A 20,544-nucleotide genomic window follows, 5' to 3' on the forward strand; every position below is an offset into this window, starting at 1 on the left:
CTGTAGTTATAAATCAAAAACATCCAAACAGTACTCATTTAATGTTTACAGTAACTGGCTGTTTATCAGTATGGTCAGATGCTGAAATAATAATAATAATAATAACAAAAACGCTTGTCTTAAATGCAGTATTTTTTTAAATATATAAAATAGTTAAATTAACCACCATCCCCTAAATAAATATGCACAAGTCTGTCATACGGATTTGATTCCTACTCTCGATGTACATAAACTGAAAATAAATAAATAAAGATTTTGAAAAAAATGTTTGTTTGTTTGTTTGTTTGTGCTCATCATGATAACATATGACAGGTTAACACCAGACCCGATTTATTTTTGTATATTCTGACGTCAATCAGATACACGTTTCATTCACGAAGTGAAAAGGGGGGAAGTTATTTATAACCTCAACGTCTTCGTGTGATTCTTTGGTGCGCAAAGAGGAATGTAGCGATTGGTCTCCTGCGTTTCAGTAACAAAAGCAGTGGGGCTGGAGCGTTGTGGCTGTACGGTAGGACTTTACCTAAAATAGGACAGTTCTGTTGGGTCTGAACTAAATAACTACACGAACTGTGCTGAGAAACTATGCCTCTCTATAGCTTGTAGAGAATATTGGAGAGCATTACTGTGGACTTACTCTACTATGATAAACCTGTGCGTCAACCAGGTAAGGAAATTGTATAACTTAATCTATTTAGGTGTCCACTTACCTTGGAAACGCATTAAACATTTGGACTAATTGTCTTATATTTTGCATTTTATGATGCAATATGTTTGATAATATTACAACGTAAAAAGAAACTACATTTTAGGGAATTCGTAATCATATGCACATAAATACTTTTTAGCTAACAGAAAATACAGTTGAATACGGAAATACCAACGTTCTGATTTACAAAGAGGTGGATTCAACTGCATATGGAATTATAACTTAGAAAATGATGAGAGAAGGTTTTATTTCCACAGCCCACTATCGGAGATGTTTACTGATCTTTCTCATGCTCTCAGGACCATGGACAGAGCCAAATCGCTAACGCTGTGATTACCTGAAACGCAAATTAAAACACGCAGCATATTTAATTCATTCACACTTAACTAAAATGCATTATTAATCCTGTAATTCCGTCATACTATTTCCGTGTTCAAAAACACATACAATCAGCTAAGTTAAACCTGATTAAAACCCTTCTTTCTTTTTAATAAATCCAAATAATTTAAAAACGTTAACAAATTATAACAGTGCTGTGAATATATTGTTTGGATCGAGAACTTGAACAAGACAATTGAGGACGACTATTCATACCAAAGCAACTGCTTTAAAAGCAGCATATAAAATAAATGATGACAGAAACAGTAATAAATAAATAACCGATAAAGGTAAGATTTATTTATTTAATAACGTCGTTGAATGGAAGCATATCGTATTTCTGTCACTATATATTAAATTCTGATAAAACATTTCGAAATATTGAGAACAGTCACTGATTAAATCAATTTAAAGATTCACATATAAGGAAATATGTTTTGATACGCAACACATTTCAGCAACAACACCCAAAATCAAAGTTGCATTTGCACCTGATCCACCTGTCACTCTAGCGTCTCTTCCAATAACTCATTCCTGCGCATTCAGTCTGCCACCTGGTGGCTCTCCAAAACAAACAGCCTAGTGATTCCATGCAAGGTTTAACACATCAACATCACCTTTCCTTATCTCTTAAATCTAAAGTGTTTGTGACATGGAAATGTCTCTGTGATCTGTTTGATTGCTGTAGCAGCAGTCTGCTCTTGCCTTGCAGGACTGAGGCTGATTTGGGTCCAGTCTGAGTGATGGCTGACGTGATGGAGCTCAGGACAGATGGGAACTCTCTGCTGAAAGCAGTGTGGCTTCGGCGTATGCGCCTTACAAGGCTTCTCCTGGAAGGTGGAGCATACATCAATGAAAGCAACGATCGTGGAGAGACGCCACTCATGGTGGCCTGCATGTCCAAACACTCTGACCAGCAGAGTGTCAGCAAGGCTAAGCTCGTCAAGTACCTTCTGGACAACAAAGCTGACCCTAATATCCAAGACAAAGCTGGAAGGACAGCCCTTATGCATGCATGCAGCCACAGGGCAGGACATGAAGTGGTCTCACTTCTCTTGACCAACGGGGCTGATCCAAGTCTGGATGACCGTCATGGATCTTCTGCTTTAGTCTATGCTGTCAATGCAGATGATAAAGAAACCCTAAAAGTTCTCCTTGATGCCTGTAAAGCCAAAGGCAAGGAGGTCATCATCATTACCACTGACAAATCGCCATCTGGTACCAAAACAACCAAGCAGTACCTGAATGTCCCCCCTTCTCCAGAGTTAGACGAGAGGACCTCTCCAGCACCATGTGCCTCACCATCAGAGATAGACCTTCACACATCCCCATCTCCCAGCAAAGAAGAGGAGAAAGACACCGTATTCAATTTTCAAACAAAATTTAAGTCAGCCTCAATCACAGCAGCCAAACTTCCCAATGGACTTACTTCCCCTAGTAAGAAGCCAGTGAACCCCAAGAGGGCTCGTCTACCCCAGTTGAAGCGTCTACAGTCGGAACCTTGGGGTCTGATTGCCCCCTCCGTCTTGGCGGCAGCAAATGAAGAAAGCAAGAGGGCTAACTCGGATGAAGATGTTGTCACAGGTGTCAACGGACTGAGCCTGTCCAAAAGAGGCACTTTGTCCCGACATAACAGCATGGATGGAAAAGATATCTTGTTTCCGATGGTGGGAGATCAGACCACAAAAATCTTACCAACTTCATCCCTTCCGACATCTTCCAAAGCCTCCTATGAGAGATCGCTGGCACAGCACCAGCCCCTAGCACGACGTAGCACTCTCCCAACAGAGCAGGAGGGCCCTGGAGGAAACCTGGGGCCAGTTAGCCTCAGAGACACAGTGCACCGGAGGAGACTGGGGAATGAACACTATGACTCAGACTCCCAGCTGTACTCAGATTCCAGCATGCTAGACTCTCCTAAGGCACCTCTGGAGAGGAGGAAGCTCAATACATCCCCTCTTGCTATGCTAACAGGCTCACGAGAGTCCTTGGACAGCAATCCCAGTACCTCTTCACCTAGCACAGCCAGATGCAGAGCACCTGGTCTACTAGAGCGGCGAGGCTCTGGAACGCTATTGCTGGACTATATATCCCACACCCGCCCAGGTCACCTTCCCCCATTAAACATCAACCCTAACCCTCCGATTCCAGATATAGGGGCAAGCAGCAAACCCTCATCCCCACTTGCAGCAGGTATCAGACTAATAGCTCCCATAGCACCCAACTCACCAAAGAGAGGCAACCTCAGGACGAAGAAGAAGCTTGTGAGAAGGCACTCTATGCAAGTGGAACAGATGAAGCAGCTTTCAAACTTTGAAGAGCTCACTCATCAGTCATGAAACTCAGTCTATGTAGATGTAGCAACTGTAACATCATAAATATACGTCTGAGATTTTGGAAAATGTTAGGCAGATGGAAAACAGGTGGTACCTGTAATAGAATTTTAGGTAGTTAGCATTGAATGTAGCCATTTAGGGCAAAGGGATATTGTATCGAGATTTGGATCTGCTTGTTAGTTTCAAATAACAAAAAGAGAATTTTTGAAAAAGCAACTGAATACTAAACTCTCTGTAATGAAAGAAAAAAAATATATAATCCAATGTCACAGATGCATAAATAGCTTATTGTCTATAAAAGGTATTCAAAGATGCAACCTAGCTGTTAAAGGTTAGTTTAGATTTAATATATGATGTAACGTTATAGTGGAAGCTTCGACAGTCACTTCCTACCATCCACAGAACTCATTTTCAAAATAAATGTCAGTGGAAATGGGATTTACAACAGTCACAAAAATACAGCAAAGAAATGTACAATTTTCCATTCCGCAACAGAGGTAGTGTTTGTCCTCTTGAAGAGCAGGTGAGAGAGTATGCTATTATTCTCTCGCGTATGAAGATTGAATTTGACAGCTTGACTACAGCTAGTTCTCAACACAAACAGAGACAGAAATATCTGTAAATCTTAAGATAAGTCTAGACATGTCTCCATGAGATTCATTAAGGCAGACAAGGAGAGTGAACACAAAACCATACTGTCAAAATGGAGCAGAGAGGTCACCAGATCATACCCATTAAAATAGAGCATTCCATTGGCTCCTGATTATAATGCTGGAAGTCCTGCAAGAAAAGCTAATCTGGTTGTGAACTGTAGCAAGAAAAAGGCGATGCAAGAGATGTTTTTCTCTTGTCACTATACATACAATATGTTAGCTTTTAATGTTGATGTTAATAATGCCTCCGTGCAGATGTATCATTAAATTCATATCTTATCTAGATTATGTAAAAAATACTGACCATCTGTGAGCTAATTATTGGGGAATATGTATCTTGTAATTGATTACATCAGTTGCAATAATACATGCAACATTGCAAGTTTATTTATTACTTATTCCTTAAAGTAAAGATGATTCATAAAGTCATAGAGCCCTTAGTTAACCTTGCTAGGTTGGCAGTCTTTACGTATATAAAGTGTCAGTTCATTCTATGATAAGTCCAAGAGATTTAATGTTTGTAGCTAATTAGTGTATAGTGCCTTTGAGGGAGAGTAAAAGGTGTTCTGCATCACAGATGACTTATGATAAAATATTATTAAGCAGCATTTGAATCACAATATTAGAATCAGTATGCTGCAAGTAAGAAATCACATGACATGAAGTATAATGATGACTAGGTAATACTCCGATCAAGGTCTATCATAAGATATTTAGATCAAGTCTGTAGCGGAACATTCCTTGTGATAAACCAATGACCATTGTACAGACAAATGTGAACATAGGTATATCCATTTGTCAGCCAATGTTGTGTGGTAGAACTAATGTGCCCATTTTACTTTTTGTGCAAATGCAAAGTGCTTCAGATTCATTGCTGCTATAATGTTTAAAAGCCACTTGACTGCATAAGGCTGTCAAATAATAAATGTTCTGTAGTACTAGAGTTAGCTGGCTAACTCATCGCTCATTTTCCCTGAATTAAGACATTAAACATAAGCAATCAACAGATGCATTTAGACTTGGTCTGTGATTATTAAATATGCCATAAATATATGGGTCACTATATATACCCTTCCACTATATATATATATAACTGCTGACATTCATGCAATTCAATAGTAAAAAATGAAAAAAGTTCCATTTAAATTATTAATGAGCCCCAAATGAGACCACTTGAAAAGGTTTCATCACAGCTGTCTTATATTAAAACTGTGAGGCATACTATTGGTTGCGCTCTAGTTTACATTGTTTGATGCATAGTATTTTTGTATGTAGTTTCTTGTATATTTTGAATAAATGTCTGTGACAATCTGAACAATCTTACTGGTCTTTCTAATCGCAAAGTCTGACATTTCAAATGACTGAAAGCACCTGTTATGCTGAGCAGGACAGACCAATCGTTGCAGCCTTCAGATCTCTAAAGGACCTACTGGTTTAGATTAGAAGCCTCTGTGGTCATAAAAAGTAAAAATTTGTATTTTAAATTGATTGTATATTTCAGGGATGTAACAAAGCAGACATCTCGTGAGACGACACCCTTACCTGTACTAGTTTCTTTTTCCAGATCTAATCCACTGTAGAATGTAAAGTCGTTGGCAATCTTAATAAAGTACATTAAGGGATTTTAGAAGATGCTCTTCCAAAGGTAGGCCTTTAGTTTTTGCTATACGTATTTGTTCAATAGTGAAGGAATGATACTAGGATGAAAAATGCACATGTAAAGCTAGAATGGGTGTTGCAAAAAAAATCTGATGTCTTTAGCTGTCAGCTTGAACCAAGACATGTTCACCGACATAATTGCCACTAACTAGCTTATTTATTTTGTGCTTGTTTTTTTCCACATCCTTTTCTGTAAACTCTGAGTGTTGTGTGTTAAAATCCCTGGATAACCTTTATGATATAAGGTTTAGCATTTTCTATATTTACGTTATGAATATTGTTGACTAAGCTGCACCCTTTGGTTGTTCGAGTTCCTAAAGCAGTAATTCTTTAAATAGGTTGCTGTAAAATAACTAAATAACTGCTGTTTATTTAAACTGGGATGTTATAAACCACGATAACGAGATGTTTGTTACGGGTGATAAAGTGATACAAATAATCTAGCACAGACAACTAACACTACTGGATGTGTAACATAATACAAGAGAATTAAAAATATAACATATATAAACATTTTAGTATGTTACTTACTCGCTATAAACTAAACTGGAAACCTTTCCGTCATCTTCTCCAAAAAAAAAAAAAAAAAAAAGAAAAAATGTATAATGAGTTGTTACTGACCCCTGGTGGACATACGGTTTTAGCATCTTTACTCTAAATGGAATATAAATACTGTAAAATGCAAATAAGATTATATGATGATCTGAACGTGACACAGTTTTGAAATTTGTTCTTTCTATAAAAACTCACACAACTGAAACAAATAATATTGTTGGAATTATTACTTTTGCTAGACTATAGATTGAACTTTGTACTGTATATTGTCATGGTTAACATATATTATACTATTTTAACAATACATATACTATCTACAATATTTTAGTAATCCTCCCTAAACTAAAGCTTTCAGAAATACACGATTTCAACAAAATTAAACCAAATTATTATACTTACATTAAGTATTTAACTCCACCAGATGGCACTATACAAAATATATATAATAATTATTTGTATATATATTTTTTTTATTTAAAGATAATTTACATTATTTAAACATATCGTTTAGTTAAGGCAATATAAACCTAAAATAATAAATACATAAATATTTTATTATCATTATTACTATAAAATATAGTCTGATGAAGACTGTTGTCTCTTTTGGTACATTGTTCTTTCTGCCATAAAATGTCATTATAACCACATGACAGAATGCTCTCATCAGTACCACACTGTTTTGTTGTTCATAATTGTAAGTACAGAGCAGTAATTCAATGGCGGCGAACCAGTTCCAGCTGTGAAAATAATTGGATTTTTTTTTTTTTTTTTTTTTTTGGCTTTGACCTATGCAGAGTGTGCACTGTAAGCAGACCAACACTGTAGAGTAAACAGTTCACTGTGAACTACACACGTTTCAGACCTCTAAATGATAACACAGGTCATGTTGACATATAGGTCAATGGAGCAATACTTGCATGCTGAATTTTAGAAATAACCTAGACTTGATAACAAGACAGGCTATGGAATTTCTGTTTCCTTGTCAGACTCATGTGAAGTATTTGAGGAATTTGAATTTGAACATTTTTCCCCCATGACTTTGAATAGAATAAAATGTGAAATGTTGAGTTATTTGTCACAGAGCACAGAGAGTACACTGATACTGTCAATGCGGTCTAATTTCAACAAGTATTGAGAGTGTAAATAAATGTGTACAATCTTACATATCTTACTTTTTTATTATATGCATATTAATTGCACATTTTCCATGATACGTTAACAATTAGGCATAATTTACCAATAACACGATCTGAAAATGAACAAAACGTATGATGTTATTTGTCAACAACACGGATATGCAGTATAATTTTAAAGATACAATCACTCAACCTTCAACGACTCAGAGACTCCAGCTTTTGCACCTTGAAGTGACCTGCAGTAGCTTAACGACGCATGCGCACAACCAGACTGCGCCTCCCACTCCTTCACTCAGTATGGTAACCCAACCAGTCTAAAATTAGCGGGGCTGCTCAGCAACCAGACCTCGGAATGTGAAGAGGTTATCTGCCTGTTCCGTGTCGTTTGGAAAGCCTATTAAACCTACTTATGTCAAAATCACAAATAAAACGCCACCAATTTTTACATACTGACATTCTATGAAAATAATAATTCTGAAATTTAAAGTTTATTCTTATATACATATACATATACATATACATATATGAAAAATCTATAAATGAAAATCGAATATATATAACCCTGGACGCCTGTGAAGGGTTAACTGAAAATGAAAGGGAACGTGCAAACGCTGCGTTATCAAAAGTCACCAGGTGGTACATCGATGTGGTGCTTATTCAAATATGATTGGCCATTGACCGCAGCGATGAGTTTTAGTCCTGACCCCGTGTAACTGTGACGTCGGCTCCGAGACGGAGGCGGAGAAGAGCTACGTTTATTGCGGTATGCTCCAATTCATTCGACCCTTCCTTCGACCGGAGTGAAGTCAGGCAGCAACCTCTAGTGTTTTCGTCGAGAGAGAGAAAAAACATGGCAGGTTACTTGAAGGTCCTCAGCTCTCTCACTAGGTCCGCGGCCACTCTATCCAAATCCCCCGCCGTTCTTGCTCCAGCTTCTTGCCAGAGTTTGCAACAGAGGAACTGTGAGTTTTCCACTTCCACAATTGTCTATAAATGTGTCAATACAAAGCCGCATTAACCGGCGCTTTAACACCGGTTAATGCTTACCTCAGACGATGTTCTTTTAAATGTAAATCTCCTTTCACTCTTGTCACATATCTCACGCTTGTATCGGGAAACGCCGGTTGCATAAATCTTTTCGCGGCTTCAGTAACGTTAGCGCCACAGCGGAACGCTATTTTCTCGGTGACGTTGTACGTGCAGCGGGACTCGCGCGGTTAAATAGGCAGAAGTCACGCCTTTGTTCGCTTATAAGATGTTTTTTTTTTTTAAGAGCAACATATACGATATATTAGCTTCCTTGAAACCATTGTTTAAGATGCCGTTTCTTAAAGCCAAACCCTGTCTTCATAACATCGTTGCACGTTTGAGCAATTTGACGGCGTCGTCAGAGAGTCGTTTGAATGTATTTTAGGCGTGTGAATCGCGCGGATGGGCTGCACACAAGGACATATGAAACTATTCTCGCCGAAAATACTCCTGCAAATGTAATTATAAACATGTAACCAAACAGCTTTGTGATCTAAAATAATTCGGTAACCAGTTAAATGAACATTCATGTGGGGTTTTGTCTGTTTTGCTTGTTCTGCCGTATGAAATCATTTCAAGGTCAGCCGGCCTGGTCAGCACGTCTTATTTTAGCATTGACTGAGTGCAGACCATGAAAATTAAGATGTAAATGACCAACAAGCACTTTATCTGTATTTAAAATGATATTTGACTGCTACACCATAGCACATAATATTTTCATCCTAGTTGTATATGTGCCCTGTTTGATATGGAGGCTGCATTGATTTAAATGTCCTGTTTGATGGAGCAACTGTGCTAAAGTTTGGACTTGCTGATAGAATGTAGCTTATCTTCTGAAACATGCATCTTTTAGGGTGTTACTTTGAAACAACAGACAAATGAAGGGCAGAACTTTAAGCACAACTGTGGATGAATTAGTGTCACGTCCTGACAGACACTAGCTGTCATGGAGGATTGTCCAAATGTTGGTGGTTTACTTAGTGTACACCAGCCCTCATGTCCTCTGGGGTCACCTTTACACTTTACTCTGAAGTGGTTAGTCCTAACTAACACCAGCACTCATGCATCACATCCAAATGATTGCATGTGATGATAGAACCCAACCTTTTGCACTTGAGGAATACCACATTTAAACATTTCTATTGCCAAGTGTATTAAAAGGCTTGCCTTGTTGCCGAAGACTTTTTGGGTCTTTCATTGAGCTAATATAGGTGAGGTGTCAACCACAGTTTATGTAATGCACAGCAGTCTTGTATCAAGAAGATTTCTTGCATTTCAGATTGGCTTTATGGACATCAGTTCAGGCACAATGCCAAGCACACTTGCATGTTCTCTCTCATTAAAGTCACAAGGTTGGATTTGACTTTTGCCAAGAGGTTTTATGGCTTGTAAGGAGAGCTTAGAAGCCCACAGTACTTATTAACCTCTGTGATGTTTTTGAAGCTTAATAGATCTAAATTATTCCTGAATTTATAATATGTATGTAATATGCAATCATATATAAATAAAATGATATATATTTTTTTGTTTAATGAATATTTGTCCTTTAAAGTATTGATTTATTTTCCCATATTAGGGGATTATTCTGAACATCTTTTTTTGCTTATCCCAACTCGTTAGCCGTTTTTATTTTTAGTCCTTCTATGGTACAACTTCTTAAGTCAAATTTAAGACAAGGAAAGAGTATAGGAACATTTGCCCAACTGATTTGTGAGGACTTCTTTTTTTTTTTTTTACTACTGACCTTCAAGTGTGGAGCACAAGTGTACACTTATGTTTGCAAATGTCCTTGACAACTGAAAATCAGAGGATCATGTGGGAGTGATTGCTTGCTATATGATATGCTGACCACATGCTTTGTGTAGAGGCTTAGATACATGTGGGTTGACTTGGCCTTTTCCTTTTAGTTAGGTATGAAAGGAATAGTTTGCAAACAAATTCTGTCAATTGGAATGGTTCAAGTCCGTAAATGACATGTTTCTTTAATGGCCACACTGACAGTTTACTTGGAAATGCTACATACCTTTTTTTAAAGATCGTTTATAGAAATACGGAGATAAATATAGAACTGTTAATAAGATTTAGAAATGAGTTGCAATCAAATGTTATTGAAGAAAAAAAACATTTGGAATTCAAGACTGGTGTTTTATTGTCATTTTAATTTTACAGAAATGAAATACTGTGACTCTTAAGAGGCTCGGTGCCGAACATGTAACCATATTAAATACTTTTGAATGAAACACTTACACTAATGCTAAAACAGTTGGGGTCTGTTTGCATGTTTATTTATTTATTTATTTAGCAAGGATGCATTAAAAATGATCAAAAGTGACAGTAAAGACATTTATAATGTTACGAAATCCTTCCGTTTCAAATACATGCTGTTCTTTTGAACTCCTGAAAGAAGGTTTCGCATATCCACAAAAATATTAAGCGGAAAAACTGCTTTAAACATTACTAAAAGTTCTTGAGCACCAAACCAACATATTAGAATGATTTCTGGGTGATCATGTTACATAAAGAATGGAGAAATGGCTGCTGAAAATTCAGTGTTGCTACCACAGGAATGAATTACATTTGAAAATGTTAAAAATGAAAAGTTATTTAAAATAGCAATAGCATTTAACTATTTTAGTGTCTTTACTGTATGCTTGAACACATATTATTTTAAATTTAGGTTAAGAATGATTGCCCTAAATGTAAATGGTAGTTTAGAAGCTACTTTTTGTATTTAAATGCATTTATAAATGTTCCTAAAATAGTTAATGTGGCACCAGCTGGATTATAGTGCAATGCCAGAGAATCATCCATTGTACAGTAGTGTAGGAGTAAAGTGGCACTGCAGTGTGCTGTTTTATGTTCAATACATGTGAAGCAAGTTACTTTATCACATTCAGTTTCCAGTAGGAATAACTCAAGGCCACTGTATTGTAGAGCACATGATCTCGTTCGGCATACTTTGCAGATTCTATTTCCCATTGGATGACATTTCACAGAATTTCTGAGGAAACGTGAGCTATCTGCAATCCATCATGGCACGTTAGTTCATGCCGCAGCTCAGCATAAATGCATTGTATATGGGGGGATTCATTTGTTGTGCAGATGGCTGCGGTGTTGTTAGAAACAGGGCATTGAAGCACGCTTACATAACCCTGCCCATATACCCCTCCTCCTCCTTTAGCAAGCTGTCCCATCGCTTATGATTAGTGAAAGGATTCTTTTCCCCAGGATTCCCTGTTTATGTAATTTCTGTTTACGAACCCAGTCAGGTTTCAAGTGAAAGGCCTTACCCATAATGCACTTTTGGTTGACACAGCTGTGATAAGCAGTAACTCTGTCTGAAAAATGGATTTTCTGGCCCTTCTGTAGCTTAGTGATGGGGTTCTTGGTGGATGATATCTTGGGTTTGCCAAAATTAAATATTTTATAGAAGGCTTTTATGTTCATCTTTTATGTAAGTCTGTTGCATGATACATGTTAATTTAAATATTAGATTTTTTTTTTGAGTGTGTTTGACTTTCTATGTCATGCTGCAATTGAACTTGATTGAAATGTTTAAAGGGTCTGAACTTTGAATTGATGGCAGGACCTATGGCTGCTGAAATAGATTGAAGATGTAGTTCATAGAGTGTTACATCAGTGAAGTATGGTAAATGTATTATCCACAGTGCTTGTAAAGGTGATAATGCCATGTTTTATTGACAACATTTTGTCTTTTATGAACTCTTTCACTGTTTTTGACAGCATTGCCGACTCTTTAGATGGAGTGGCTCTCTAGTAGGAGCTTGGCAAGTGTAACAGAGTCACTTGATTCCCTCCATGGCTCTCCCTCCTTCCTCTACTTTGTCCCCACTGAGAGAAGAGGAGAGTGAGATGACCTGTACTTGCTTTACACTAAAGCAGTGGCATAAAAAGGTGTTTAAAACAATAAAGGTGAACAGTATATTCATGAAATTTCTGCAAATTGGTTCTTTCAGCAGCAGCCAGGAGTAGGCGGTATGAGTCATTTTATATCTTTATCATTTCTTCATGCTTTGGAAACGCCCTATTATAACATGACATTTTGGACAATAACAATATAAATCCTTATCATATCGTGATGACTTTACATTGATAATGGGCAACACAACCTATAATAAAACCAAAAAAACTACAGAATTCAGGAAAAAGAAATATATTAGCTAAGAACTATTTGTAAAGCATATCTAAATGGTGTTCTGATTGGTTTGTTATCTATTAACCTTAATTGGCAATCAGCTAGTAAAGCTATAAAAGTGTGCTGACCCAATCATCTTTAAAAATGAAACCTGGGCCAGTTTAATCCAGCAATCAGGCATTACAGCTGCCAAAGGTGGCACATCTGGTGGTCAGATATTTAGATTGCTATTATTATGCAATCAAGTAGAAAAATCATTGCCATTCTTCAATTATAATTGCAAGTTACTTTTTAGATTTATGCCATGAACTGATAAGGGTTTATGCTCATATTATCCAAAACTTTGCCTAGGGTGTTTTTTAAGTTTCAAAGAGCACTGCATATGTGAAATAACCATGTGCCGATGCCGTTTTTTTTTTTTTTTTTTAGTATGTTTGTAACTTGAGTTGAGATGTTGTATACTGTTGTACTGTCAAGCACCAACAGGAAGTACCAAAACCACAGTGCAAACTCTGCTGCAAATACTAAATATCAAGATATTCGCTTATAAGATGTTCATTGGACCGATTTTCCATGCATATTTTCATGTTTACACTACTTTTTAAAAGTTTGGGGTTGGTAGTTTTTGAAAGAAGCACCCTATGCTCACAGAGTCTGTATTTATTTGATACAAAAAAAAACAAACAAAAAAAATAAAAAATTAAACCGTAATGTTGTGAAATATTCAAAATTAGCCTTTTTAAATATTATAATAAGTAGTGTATTATCTGTGTCACATGATCCTTCAGAAATTATTCTAATATACTGATTTGGTGCTCAAGATATGTTTCTTTTACTGTTAAAAACATGCTTACTATTTTTTGGAAATGGTGATAAATTTTTCAGAATTCTATAAAGAATAGAAAGTTCAAAAGAACAGAATTTATTAAAACAAATAAAAATGAAAATCAATGTCACATTTGATGTATTTAATGCAACCTTGCTAAATAAGTGTTAAAAATTATATTGTAGTCTGATGTGGTCAGATGATGTTCCTAAAATAGCCTTTTATTACTAGATTGGTTTAGATTAAAGAGAGCAATGTAAAATAATTTGTTTACACACAAGCTCTTCTCTCTGGAATACTGATATTTGGCAGCATAAAAGTTGTCACTGTCATCATAAAATAACATTTTATTGTTCGTGACGTTCATGACTGTTTTTGTGCAACCAGAGCTCAGAAGGCCTACTAGTGACCGCTTGGTAGTGGCTGGTGGTGTGAATCAAGTTTTATATGTATTTATTATCCTCCTCTTTGAGGAACCACTAATTTCCTGTTGTCTCACGAGTGGGAAGCAACAATCCCTTATTCAGGCCTGAACGGAAAAAAACAGGCTGATTGAAAGATTGTTTTTGTTTTATTTGACAGATGCCGATAAACGTATCAAGGTGGCAAAACCGGTGGTGGAGATGGACGGAGATGAGATGACCAGGATCATCTGGGAGTTCATCAAAGAAAAGGTGCTTAAACGCCAAGCTTGTGAGAGAATGAGGGGGAGGGAAGTGGTGTCTGTCTAGTCTATTTATAAAACTGTTACACACACACACACACACACTCACTGAGAGGAACAGAATGCGGGAGGGAAAGATGTAGAGGGCAAAGGAAAGAGAGAAACAGGAGAGTGAGAAGCCTAGACAGGCACAGACAGAACGAAAATTGGGTTAGACAAGAGTAGAAAGACAAAAGGAGATGGAAATTGGAAAGGGAATGTGACAGCGTCTCTTGGGAAAATTAAACAGACGAGGAAAGAGTAGAGGAGTGATTGGCGTGTTACGCAGATCTCCTTTTTAAAAAGACAGTGTGATAGGCTTACTGGAAGACCGGGAGATTACGGCCACATCACGCGGCCAGGGCCAGTGTTGAGGTCATTCTCACTGACTGGCCGTCTGCCTCCTGTGAGAGATGGCAGATGGTGGTGGTGACGTTCCACAAGCTGAAATTATTCTGCCAATTCAGTGGAGAATCAGAATGGGCTCATTATTTATAGCCAGAAAAACAATGCCATTAATCCAGTGATTATTCTAACTATGGTGTTTAGGATCATTTAGAATTTAAATGATCAAGTGTGGCGTCATTTATAGGGGGAGTGTGAAATTTTGCATCATCAAACTTAATACTTAGATGTGGTAGGAGCAAGGGATATATATATATATATATATATATATAATAAAATCACCAAATGACTTGCCTTTAAGGTGTTTTTTTTTTTGAATGACTTCATTTACACTTTTAACACAAAATTGTTGTGTGCAGCTCATTCTGACCAATGTGGATGTGGAGCTGAAGTACTTTGACCTGGGTCTTCCTTACCGTGACCAGACTAATGACCAAGTCACAATCGACTCTGCTTTAGCTACCCAAAAATACAATGTTGCTGTGAAATGCGCCACCATTACACCTGACGAAGCTAGGGTCGAAGGTATGGCACTCCTCACTTGATACATTGAAGTATTGGACATGCTGTAAAATTTTTACCATTTTGACATTATCAACATCTGCTGATAAATCAATTTTTTTATCAGTTTATCTTCTAGTATATTTATTTTTGTTAAAAAAATTGTGAATTGGGAAAATTTACAAAATAAATATTCGTATAAATATATCTTTTAATTGGTAGCATCAGATTTTATCATCTAGCCATCTAAAATCCATAATGTTCAACTACTAATTTGCACAAGTCATTTTGCTACAAAAGCTTCCAATCATATTTCTACAAACATAAGCATAGAAACAAAAGCATAATGGTATATATTTTTAAATGCATTATTTTAATCTTTTTCATCAATGACACTTGACAGAGTTCAAGCTGAAGAATATGTGGAAGAGCCCTAATGGAACCATCAGGAACATTCTGGGCGGCACGGTCTTCCGTGAGCCAATCATATGCAAGAACATTCCCAGACTTGTTCCTGGCTGGACACAGCCCATCACCATTGGCAGGCATGCCCACGGTGACCAGGTCTGCTTTTTTGGATGATCTGGGTGGTCTTAATTTGTATTTATTTTGTTCCCCCCAGTGTGTTCTTATTTCCACTGAACTGCAATCTTCTTGTTGATTTGCAGTACAAAGCAACAGATTTTGTTGTGAGCCAACCAGGCAAATTCAAAATGGTCTTCTCTCCAGCCGATGGAAGCAAAGCCAAGGAGTGGGAGGTGTTCGATTTCCCTGGTGGTGGCTGTGGAATGGGAATGTACAATACTGACGAGGTCAGTGGACATATAACAAGGATTTTTTTTTTTTTTTTTTTTTTTTTTTTTTTTTTTTTAAACACTGAACATCAAGATATCATAAACAATCTGTGAAAAGAACAATAATTATTTTCTTATAATTGGTACCCACAGTCATGTTACACAGTCAAGGATACTTTCCTACACAAGTTATAAAAAAGCTTAAATCTAAAGTTAAATATATATTCAAAACTGTTAAAAACGTTTGGGTCAGTAAATTTTTATACTTCGATTTAGCAAGGAATTATTAAATTGATCAGAATGAACAGTCAGGACATGTATAATGTAATGTAAAGATTTGTTTCAAATAAATTATCTTAAAATAAACTTTCTTTTGGCATATCTATTCAGCGAATAATCCTGAAAAATGATAAATCAAATTTTTGTTTACCCCCCGGAAAAAAAAAAACATTAAGCAGCTGTTTTCGACATTGTTAATGGTAATTTTTTTTTATTCTTGAGCACCAAATCAGCTTGTTAGGACTTCAGTAGGATCATGTGACACTGAAGACTGGAGTAATGGCTGCTGAAAATGTAGTTTGGTTTTTTACATTGAAATGGAAACATTTAAAATTGTTAGGCAATAATACTTTATCAAATAAATGCAGACTTTAAGTATGAGATGTTGTTTTTTTTTTTTTTTCTCAAAATAAATAAACTTGTCAAGCCAAAACTTTTGAACAGTAATGTGTATGGAATCATTTACAGAAGAATAAAAGTCACATTTAACTACATGCTTGATTTGAAATTATTGTTTTTTGAATTCAAAGTAAGTTGATTTAAAAATCCAGTAATCACCGCGCGACTTGTGAAGACAAAAATTAGTTGGTTAAAAAGTGTGGGACCTCTTGAAAGTGTTCAAAGCATTGAAATGAATCCAAAACAGCATATCTACTGGGACCTCCTAAATTTCTACTGAATTAAAAAAAAATGGTCAAATGCATAAAATGAACTTGAGTTTTTTTTTCTTCTTTTTTTTTTCTGTTAATGAGCTTATACTCTGCTGGTTATTATTATATTATTATATGAAGGTGTAAAAACAACACCTTAAATTAAGACATTTTTAGACTGTCTCGTGTATTCTGAGTTTGTATAATTAAGGCCTTTTGACTCAAATACTGTTATGTTCTGCACTTACACCTCCGGATGGAGAAAGTCTAGATAATAGATGACCTCCCTTAGATCGTGAACCCTGATGTCCTGAGTCTCCTGACATCTTTGTTTGTAGTCAGGAGAATGGTCTGTTTGGCTTTACAACAGATGAGGTGTCTGCCTTCAGGCTGCTTCAGAGGTGGTGCTGCTAGTGGCCTCTTTTTCCCCTCAAAAGAGATTGACTGAATGAAGTGTCTGTTCATTGTAGGCTGCAAATTGATAGTGCTAGAATTCATTTTTTACACAATTTCCACTTCATGTTTGAAGAGTGATATTTGCTCAACTACACAGCCAGCGCTTCCTAGTTGAATTTCACATTGTGAAAGTGGAACATCTATTTTCCCGCTTGTGTGACATTCTGTCTTTCGTCTCTTTCTAACAGTCCATCACTGGCTTCGCTCACAGCTGCTTCCAGTATGCCATTCAGAAGAAATGGCCTCTCTACTTGAGCACCAAGAACACCATCCTGAAGGCTTACGATGGCAGATTCAAGGACATTTTCGAGGATATCTATGAGAAGTGAGAAGAAGCATTGGATTTATCGGTGTCTTTGGCACGCTTGTTATTTACACACTTCCACCATGTGTTTTCTGTGAGCGCGTGTTGCTGTGTAATTATGAGATTAGCGCTTTGAGATGCTGTCGCAGTGCTGACATGTGAAACTGTATTTTTCTTTGAAAGTAATTTCAATGCATAATACTGAACCGTCTTTTTTTGTTGTTGTTTCTTGTGGGTAGAAACTACAAGTCAGAGTTTGACAAGCTGAAGATCTGGTATGAGCACAGGCTCATCGATGACATGGTGGCTCAGGTGCTCAAGTCATCAGGTGCCTTTGTGTGGGCCTGCAAGAACTACGATGGAGATGTACAGTCTGACATCCTTGCTCAGGGTAAATAAAAAGATCTTTTTAAAACATTGTCTGCCTGTTTCACATTGTACCCATGTTCATCCAATTAGAACCAGACCTGTTTTATGGCACTTCCAAGTCCTAGATTAAGTCATCATCAAGCTCTAGACTAAAAACCGGCAGCAATTTGTTTAGTCCATAGATGAAGGCACATGGTGCCCATAAAGCATAAAGGAGGATATTTGAAATAATAATTATAAAACCTATTAAAAGATGTTGAATATTGTCCGCAGGCTTCGGTTCTCTGGGGTTGATGACCTCTGTGCTGGTGTGTCCTGATGGAAAGACCATTGAGGCCGAAGCCGCTCACGGCACAGTAACCAGGCATTATCGTGAGCACCAGAAGGTTTGTTGATTTTCAATTCTTTTATTTATTTATTTTGCTATGTGTCATTTCCTGCATACCAGTTTAGATTTGAGACAGAAAATTGAATAGTTTGTTTCATATTTATCAAAAAAGAAAAAAGAAAAAAAAAGAATTAAAATAAAGCAACCAGGAGGTTCCACAACTGGATTTTTTAATGCCTTATGCCATCTTGTGGTGAGAGGAAAAAATGACAGCCTTCAACTGCAGCATTTGAACATTGAACGTTTAACTTAGCGTTGAACTTTTTAAAAAGCGCATATGTGCGCTTGAGTTAACAACATTTTGATGGAACACTTGGTATTGTTGCTGTATTTCAGAATTCAGAAATATGATACAACCTATACTTAATTTATTTAAAATATTTCAAACTAATTTGATTTCTGACAGAAACATTTACTTTTCAGTCCCCAAAAATATTAATCAGCTCAGCTTTTTTCAACACTGATAATATTACGAAATTTTTCTTGAGCACCAAACCAGAATATTAAAATGATTTCTGAAGGATCATGTGACACTCAGGATTAGGGTTAGGGTCACAAAATGTATAATGTCTAATATTTTTGTGATCCAGTAAATGCAGCCATTGTATAATGTTTACTGTAGTAATTATTATCATTATTTTACAATGTATTGTAATTATAATATTTTGTAATTAATAAAATGGTAATATATAAAATACCCTGCTTTTTGTATTTGTATGTCTTCTGTAATTGGGTGCAAATACCTTTTTTTTTTTTTTACTATGCAGTTGCGTATGAAATGCCTGCAATGTAGTGCTTGAACTTGCAGCCAAAAGCCAAAAGAGTGATCATAACAGATTTTTAACTTTACACAGGGAAGGCCAACTAGCACTAACCCCATTGCCAGTATCTTTGCTTGGACCAGGGGACTGGAACACCGTGGCAAACTTGATGGAAACCCAGACCTGATCAAGTAAGTGAATTTATTACTTCCAGTCATATTTACTATAGGAATAAGATAGGGGAGCTTTATTTCATTGCAGCAGCATTCCTATCATAGCGGTAATGTTTAAACAGAAGTGTAACTGTTAATCGTTGTCCATTGTTGTGCAGGTTCTCTCAGACTCTAGAACGGGTGTGCGTGGAGACTGTGGAGAGTGGCGTGATGACCAAGGATCTGGCTGGCTGCATTCATGGTCTCGCCAAGTAAGTCAGCAAATTATCTCGAAGCATATAAAAAAAAAAATGATCCAGGTTTAATGTCTTTGACCTCCATTAAAGGACTAGTCCTAATGATAAAACTACTGTCATCAATTAAGGTTTTCTTTAGCTGATGTCATTAACATTTGTCTTTGTGTGACCACAGCTGTAAGCTGAACGAGCATTACGTCAACACCACCGACTTCCTGGATGCCATCAAGACAAACCTGGACAAGGCTCTGGGCAAATGAAGGACAACGGGCCTGGACACCACAGAGAGTGTCTGTCTTTTTGTACCTCATTTTTAACTTAAAGGTCATGAGTACAATATAATGTATGAAGGGAGGGACTAATAAAAACATAGTGATGATCCTAGCTGTTCTGTTAGCTAATCCTGTTGATGGGTGATCCCATCTCTTCCTGCACCTCCAGGGGTCTATTTTTGTAAGATGAAGTACTGTATGTCAGATACTGTATAAAACCATAGGAAAAAAAGCAAGATTAAGGGCCACGTGAGAGACCCTCTAATAAAACTCTGCCACCTGGATCCCTGTTCTTGTGTGGTTTGTCACAATATACACACTCACACTCCACATGGTTAAAGGTAAATAAATGTATTAATTTATAATAATGTCCATAGCACAACATTTAATATTAATCAACATCATATTCACATCAGTGTGCAACAAAAGAATCGAAAGCTTATACAAAACTAAAGCTCCTGCCTGGCTTAGAGCGAACAGCCTAAAATGCAAGGACACAACCATTTAAAACAATAAAAATGCACCAAGTCTTGTGTTGCACATTAACATTTTGAGTTGCCTAGCTAGATGGAGAATACATGGTGAATTTCCCCAGTCATTCTCTGCTGGGTCTCGAGCTCTGTCACATGTCGGCAGACTGTCGTTCATCACTCCTGAGCTCTGCGCTGGAATGATGGATGAGACACTCGCTTGCGCACACACAAGGGCAGTTCATATTTTTGTCCAGTGTTTTTAGGGCATCCTCGTCAAAATTCAACCAGTATTGGTGGCTTTGTGAAAGATGCAGTGCATGTTACGAGATTAAATTGGATGAGG

At 36.9% G+C, this 20,544-nt stretch overlaps 2 protein-coding genes across 2 annotated transcripts; both read left to right on the forward strand.

Moving 5' to 3' along the window:
- Nucleotides 1-413: 413 nt before the first annotated feature.
- ankrd34c (ankyrin repeat domain 34C) lies at nt 414-5,150 on the forward strand. The gene is made up of 2 exons (XM_026257258.1): nt 414-667; nt 1,800-5,150. The coding sequence occupies exon 2, from the start codon at nt 1,831-1,833 to the stop codon at nt 3,424-3,426; it is 1,596 nt and encodes a 531-aa protein (XP_026113043.1). The 5' UTR covers nt 414-667; nt 1,800-1,830; the 3' UTR covers nt 3,427-5,150.
- Nucleotides 5,151-8,189: 3,039 nt separating this feature from the next.
- Nucleotides 8,190-20,012, forward strand: idh2 (isocitrate dehydrogenase (NADP(+)) 2). Its single transcript, XM_026257198.1, has 11 exons — nt 8,190-8,388; nt 14,020-14,111; nt 14,905-15,070; nt 15,450-15,610; nt 15,715-15,858; nt 17,414-17,550; nt 17,769-17,920; nt 18,172-18,284; nt 19,141-19,238; nt 19,379-19,471; nt 19,632-20,012. Exons 1-11 carry the CDS (start codon nt 8,277-8,279, stop codon nt 19,714-19,716), a joined length of 1,353 nt encoding a protein of 450 aa, XP_026112983.1. The 5' UTR covers nt 8,190-8,276; the 3' UTR covers nt 19,717-20,012.
- Nucleotides 20,013-20,544: the final 532 nt, after the last annotated feature.

The sequence above is a fragment of the Carassius auratus genome, unplaced genomic scaffold (assembly GCF_003368295.1).
Source record: "Carassius auratus strain Wakin unplaced genomic scaffold, ASM336829v1 scaf_tig00214259, whole genome shotgun sequence".
NCBI classification, from domain to species: domain Eukaryota; kingdom Metazoa; phylum Chordata; class Actinopteri; order Cypriniformes; family Cyprinidae; genus Carassius; species Carassius auratus.

Coding starts and splice junctions, on each gene's coding strand:
- ankrd34c (XM_026257258.1), top strand. CDS start 1,831: ATGGCTGACGTGATGGAGCTCAGGACAGATGGGAACTCTCTGCTGAAA.
- idh2 (XM_026257198.1), top strand. CDS start 8,277: ATGGCAGGTTACTTGAAGGTCCTCAGCTCTCTCACTAGGTCCGCGGCC. Junction 14,112..14,904: donor GGGAGTTCATCAAAGAAAAG/GTGCTTAAACGC, acceptor TGTTGTGTGCAG/CTCATTCTGACCAATGTGGA. Junction 18,285..19,140: donor ATTATCGTGAGCACCAGAAG/GTTTGTTGATTT, acceptor AACTTTACACAG/GGAAGGCCAACTAGCACTAA.